The 6,964-nt window shown below is 36.7% G+C and overlaps 1 protein-coding gene across 1 annotated transcript; it reads left to right on the top strand.

Moving 5' to 3' along the window:
- Nucleotides 1-6,262, top strand: LOC141907339 (uncharacterized). The gene is made up of 5 exons (XM_074796950.1): nt 1-401; nt 4,658-4,782; nt 5,298-5,416; nt 5,528-5,667; nt 6,094-6,262. Exons 1-5 carry the CDS (start codon nt 114-116, stop codon nt 6,211-6,213), a joined length of 792 nt encoding a protein of 263 aa, XP_074653051.1. The 5' UTR covers nt 1-113; the 3' UTR covers nt 6,214-6,262.
- Nucleotides 6,263-6,964: the final 702 nt, after the last annotated feature.

The following is a 6,964-nucleotide window of genomic DNA, read 5'->3' on the forward strand; positions in this document are numbered from 1 at the left end:
ATATATAGTGGTATCAGTAGTGGTAGTAAAGAGAGAGAGAGCGTGAGCCTTCACATGATCTAACCAGTAACTGGACGGGTTCGCACCATAGTCGCCGCACCACAAAACGGAAAATGCTTCGAGTTTTCATCGTCAACGTTTTCTTAACTTTCGCGCCAGTTTTCGCCGATTATCTACACATTATACCCGTCATACCAAATGATGTAGCCATAGTCGCAAACGGCGGGAGGCCCGACGCCCCTGTGAAAGTTGAATTCTTCATGGACTTAGCGTGTCCGGATTCGCAACGTAACTTCATCGAAATGACCCGAGCTATAGGGAAGTTTAGCCCACAGCAAGTCAGAGTGGAGCTTTATCAGTTTATGTTACCGTGGCATCGCAACGCGTTTGTCGCAGCTAAGGTAAGAGAAAAGATAACCATCGAAGATTGACATATAATGACTATAATTTTTTTACAATTCAGATGCTAAAAATTTTATGTACGACTCTATTACAATCTATTTGTTTCTATCTACTACCGTACCGAAATCCCCTCGAATCTATCAATATATGGCTTATATCCATATTTTGATTTTCTTTCAATACCTCATAAAAATTCTGATTTTTTTTTCGACAGAAGAGCACTGTCCTAGTTTCATCTCCTATTATCTATGAATGTGGTCACCCCATAATTTGGTAAATTGCTCGTGTCATTTTATAATGCGGGCCATCGTGGTATTTTGCACGAGGTCGAACCATCTCTTTCAATACGGGCACACCTTAAATAATGTCATTGTTAGTAATTATTCAATAATGCAGAGGTGGATTTTGGGGTGGTTCCGGGGGTCCGGACCCCTGCCTTAAGGTTGAAATTGCTTCTTTCATCATGACAAAAACCGTTGAAACATTTTGACACTCCTCTCTGCAATTGCATATCTTATGACGTATTTCTTCAAAAAATATCTGATAAGAGGGTGGGATTCGGATACTAGCCTATGCAGCCATTTCATGCGCTTCATCTGAAAAATGCCTTCTTTTCTTCTGGACCCTGCCTTTCATATTTCCCGGATCTGCATCTATAATGGAGGAGGATCTCTGAATTGTTTTTTTTCTCTCAAAATCTGCATTTAACAAAATGAAAAGAAATATTGTGAAAAAAAGAAAGAAAAAAGCTCAAACATGTAAGATGACACGAAATTATAGGCTATTATAAGTAAATAAAAAGAGAATTAGTAGGTATTTGCACAATAAGATTATGAATACCTCACATCTGAAATCATAAACTACGGAAGCGTTTTGGGGACGTATTACTAAACAGAAAATTTCAAGATTTATTCCGGGTTAGTAAGAAGATAATTATTAAGTAGAAAGTTACTAGATTATTCCGAGTTGCGAGTCGAGAAAATGCACAAAATGCGTTTACGAAAGAAATCCTCACCACTGATGATGGCTAGTAATCTTTAGCTGAAACGTTGCTCAAATATGCACTGAATTCAAAACTTTTATCGTTGGCTGAATTATTGTGGAATTTCAGTCGCAAACTCGGAATAAACCGCTAACTTTTTTGGTGGCAAAGGACGTTCCCAGGAAACGATTTTCCGATAATCAATGTTTAATGGCAAAAGAAGAACTGTGCGCGCAGAGCGGTAAGCCATTTACACGAAGGAAGCTTATTTTCCTTCGGATGACAAGGAACTGTTTCATTGAACGACTTCATATTGCTTTTCATTAACGTACCGAATGTAAATACGTGTATGTTTAACTATACGAACTTATCGCGATTCGACTTATCGAGAAAACATTAATCGATGTATTCGTCTTTTTATCTTAAAATTTTGAACCCGGTGTATAGCGCTTTGTTAATAAGTCGCTTTGTTTGATCACAGAGTTGCGAAGTAGGTCGACGTGTTACAGCAATTCAAAAATACTTTTAGATTGAATCAATGAATTTATCTATATAATTGAGGGTAGCGAAAATCTGTAGATTTGTATAGAATCCGTTTCCTTTTAAGAAATGGCCAGTGACATTGCATTTTCAGTGCGTCCGCTGACAGAATGGCAGACGTTTCGATCATACGCGATCACCGTGTAATTAATTGGGCTTCTTCGGTTAGAGATCTATTGAATGGCCTAGGATATGGCCAATTCTGGTTAGACCAGCACGTTGACAATGAAAAGTGGTTCCTGCACTCAATCGAGGTTAGAATGCTTGATCAGTCCAAACAGCAATGGCATATTTTTTTTATAAAACTCATCTAAAGTCAAATACTTTCGTGAATTTAAGAATCTATGAATCTATGAATCATATCTAGATTTACCTAAGGAGTTACGCACTAGGATTGCAAGGTTTAGATGTTCTAGTCGTGATCCGTCAGTCGAAACTGGACGTTGGGCCAAACCTAAGATACCTTATAATAATCGTATTTGTAGATGTAATCGAAATGAAATTGAGGATGAGTACCATTTTGCTTTAATATGTCCTGCATACTCTGGTTTTAGATTAAGTTATATAACGAGAACTAACTGGACAAATCCGAACAAAGAAAAATTTACCTAATTTCCAGTACTAGTAAATTATACAATCTTTCCACATTATATATATATATATATATATATATATATATATATATATATATATATATATATATATATATATATATATATATATATATATATATATATATATATATATATATATATATATATATATATATATATATATATATATATATATATATATATAATTATAAAATAATTAAATTTATTGAAATTATAAAATAATAATGATAATAGTAAATGATTTTTCGAATCTCTAAATCCAAAGAGATGAGAATATTCCTCTCGTGGCGATAACAGTTTTCCTAGATGCGCAAAATTTCTTTCTTTTCCTGTTTTCTCGTGCTGGTAATCGGTAAAAATCAGGGTAAATTCCTGCGCTAGAACGCCAGAACGCAGTAGTTTTGGTTCACCAAAACGCATCCTGCTGAAATCTTTTTTTTTCCTTGGGCGATTTGACGGTTTCCTTGTTTTGGCGTTCTAGTAGCTACTCAGCGTTCAACCACCAAAACAAATATTTTCTTTTAGATTACCTTAATCACTATAATATATAGTTGATTTATGTGCTGCATTTCAGGTCATGAAAACCAATTATTCAAGTGTATTTGCATGCCTATGAATTCCATTGAATGTCGGTGCCATATCATCAAATATCTGGATGAGTTAGTTTTAAGAAATTAATCTAATGGCCCTCGAGTTGTTGTCTTAAATATTCATACCCAACCATTAAAAATCGTGACAGTACACATCGCAGACGAGATCTCACGGAGCAAATAATGTCTATAGAAATATCGCACTTTTCGAATCATAATCATAGGTATCTGTTAAGGTTTCACGGTCAATTAATAATATCTATACAACTTATTCTTCAAATGAATTGCATACAATAGTTGATCGACTTGCAACTTGAGTTTTGTACTCCTGATATATATCCTTACGCTTAAGGCCCTGCACATACAGGGCTTTATAATCAAATGACTTCGACAAGATTGACGAAAATGCACCGCGTCAAATCCCTGCCGAGAGAGAATAAAATCCGTGCTAAATGAGTATCAATTTACCATTTCGTGGTAATGGCTTGACAAAAAAATTATTAATTAATTCATATCAAGGAAACATCTTGAACAAGCAAGAAAATATAAATCAAACGACAACCTTTTCCTCTGCAAAATCATCTGTAATGTGGTTTGCAGTATATAGTGGCAGATTTGGGCCATAACATAAAAAATGAAAAAAATCCTCGATTGTCCTTTCAAGAAATCCGTTTTGAAGCGCCAAAACCAAGATTTTGTCCGTTTTGGTGCGGGTGCCAAAACAAAGAATGTTTATTCCATTTTGGTGTTCCAAAACGGAACTGAAATGCACTTAGGCGTGCCAAAACAGATTATTTCTTGTTTTTCCGATTTAGATCGCCAAAAACCGATTATTCTTTGATTTAGCACCAGCGCCTAAACCAAGGTTCGGTTTGGTTCGATGTGGCGCCCGCGCCAAAACCGAAAATTGTTCGTTGCCAAAACGAAGAGCTCATTTGCATATCAGGAATTTTACGTTATCGCTCGAATCGGCAACCATAGATGTGGCTGTTTAATAGTTATATGCGGGCGTGTGTGTGTTTGCGTATGTTAACTTGTAAAACCAGGATTCGAAACCTTTCCTTACCCGACCTTATTTTAGAAATCGGAGATCCTAATCGCTCTGTAAACTAATTGATGACAAAGCATATCGACCTCGTGTGTCCTCTGTCTTATTGACGCCAAACCGGGTGGGATGGATAGTTCTAAGTAGGCCTATAGAAATGTATATTATCATATACTAGGTATTTCGACGTGGTAAAAATGTGCGTTAGAAAATATATGATACATCCACGCTTGCCGCAGCTGCTTTGTCGAGGGAATTTTCAGCACGCGAACTTTGCGCATCACTCGGTGTGGCGGACATAAGTGCTATGATCGGATATTTGACAGCTTAATACTTGTTTACACTATCATCTAGAAGGTTTTCCCTCTAGGTTCAAAATGATAAATCAAACCTATACGTATAAACAATCAGTTTTATGAACTGTAGGTCTTTCGCGTGTATTTATCGTAAAGTGTTCAGTGATGTATGCTTGTTATTTATGCAGGGCCTGTATTATGTTCAAGAAGTCAAACCAGAAAAAACGATAGATTACATCAAAAAAGTGTTCGAAACTATACCTGAATTTTCGACTCGAGCGACACAGGACAAGACCGAATTCCAAATAGTGAGGTAAGAAACGATGTACTTTTTTACCTTATAATCTGGATTTTGGTCTAATCCGGCCAATATTTGCAGTCCATTTATTCACATTAATATACAAGAAAATTACTTCTAATCCGGATTTCCCTTAGAACCACATTGGTCCCAAAATGCGAATTAAGCGGATTCCTCCTACAACGCCTCTCCCAGTCGCACCGACAAACTGCTCTTGTGACTGCCAGAAACTAGTCATACACCATCGCTGACAATACCTCGCAGTCGACTCGAAGGCCCAGTTACAACCGATTGCGTTGCACCCCAAGTCAAACTAAGCCCGCATTTGTAGAATCCGCTTAATTCGGATCATTTGGGAACAACAATTCATCCGGTTTAGGGGAAACCCGGATTTATGGTAGTTTCCTTGATTATCTACGAACAAACGGACTGCAAATTTTGTCCCGATCCGAAGAAAATCCCGATTAAGCCGATCCGAATTAAGCGGGTTTGACTGTACAACGATAATCATGCATAATCTATCATTCCAGAGCTCTGGCAAAAAATGCTGCCTCCGTGACCGGTCTAGATGAAGAGTCACTTTACAAGAACATTACAAGCAACCATTATAAGCAGAAAATCGTTTATTGCTCAAAGCTTGGTTATCAGCGTAAGTATTATTCAAGACTTCTATAGCGCACTATTCAAAGCACCAACAAATAATTGATATATGTATATGTATATATTTAATTTTGTTTCAACGTTCATGTTATGTGGACAGGCGGGGCTAAAGGTACCCCTTGGATTTTTGTGAACGGCGCCGAAACTATATTAGGGCCGATGGAGAATTTCTTCATTACCTCAGACCGATGGACGGCCATGATTAATGACATTCTTAGGATTTCGGCTAAAAACGAACTGGTACGAACACTTGAATGTATATATTTTCATGATATATATAATATACATGTATATATTTTGAAGTTTGGTGCAAACATTCACCAAAGAATACGTATATGGTGGCTGATTCGGGCCATACTAAAAAGAATTCTGTACGGCTAGAGGAACGATAAAACATTTTCTCATTGGCCCGTTTTTGGTTTTCTCGCAAGAGAAAACAAAAAGTTTTGAATTCTCGTGCGAGAAAATCAAATGCTTTGTTTTTCGGGCCGACGTGACAATGTTTTTATCGTTCCTCTAGCCGTACAGAAAATGGTTTCAGTATGGCCCGAATCATCCACCATATTTATAAATGCCATTTGAAAGGATTTCGATGATAACGGACATGACTTTCATTCTTCCGCGATGTTGAGTTTTCTTTTTTGTATTTTCTGAAATTATCACTAGGTGGCGTATGGTTTCCAACAAGCAGCGTGCGAGGCGAACGCCTCTCAGCGATCGGGGAAGTTTTCAGTCGCGCTGATGATAATTTGTACTACACTCTACGGTTTCGTGTCGAAATTGTAAATTGCTGGAAATTAATTGATGGTGAAATAAAAAAGATTCTTCAAATTTAGCTCATTATGAAAATTACGTACTTTTGCGATGTCTTGCTTTGAACTTATGCACGTCTATGCACTTATCCACTTTCTCGGTAACGGGTGTATAAGTTTGAATAAAGATGAGGTGAAACTTTCGTTTATTGCTATTGATTTATGCGCGGTAGACCTAGCTCACTTCTGATCCCACAGACCATTGAATTCTATCTCTCTGAGGAATGCTTATTTTGGTTCGTCATCACACGAATTAGATTTCGAAAATTTTCAACAGTTTGTAACAAGAGGCAATCGCCCTGTGGCAAGTGGAGTTTCATTGTGGCGTCAAGTAAGAAATCCAGTGATCATCCAACGTAATGTACGTATCTGTATCTATCTAAAATCAATAGACTTGTATGCAAATGAGGTAAAACTTCGCAAGGAGTCACGACAGAAGAGTAAAAATTTAAGTCCTACAATCACAAATCCGAAAAGCTTGAAATATCGTAAAGTTAAAATCTATTAAATATATATATATATATATATACTTAAGTATAATATCTATATATACTTTGATTTCCTTATTCTGATTCATTCCCGACGATGGTTTTTAGTGGAAAATCGAAAAAAGTCGGATTTTCGATAAATTCCATCTTTACGATATTCTAAGCTTTTCGGCTCAGTGATTGTAGGACTTAAATTTTAAGACTTATATACAGTCTCCCTGGAGATTTACCTGAGGT

Source organism: Tubulanus polymorphus, chromosome 6 (genome assembly GCF_964204645.1).
Source record: "Tubulanus polymorphus chromosome 6, tnTubPoly1.2, whole genome shotgun sequence".
Classification (NCBI taxonomy): domain Eukaryota; kingdom Metazoa; phylum Nemertea; class Palaeonemertea; order Tubulaniformes; family Tubulanidae; genus Tubulanus; species Tubulanus polymorphus.

Coding starts and splice junctions, on each gene's coding strand:
- LOC141907339 (XM_074796950.1), top strand. CDS start 114: ATGCTTCGAGTTTTCATCGTCAACGTTTTCTTAACTTTCGCGCCAGTT. Junction 4,783..5,297: donor ACCGAATTCCAAATAGTGAG/GTAAGAAACGAT, acceptor CTATCATTCCAG/AGCTCTGGCAAAAAATGCTG. Junction 5,668..6,093: donor TTTCGGCTAAAAACGAACTG/GTACGAACACTT, acceptor AATTATCACTAG/GTGGCGTATGGTTTCCAACA.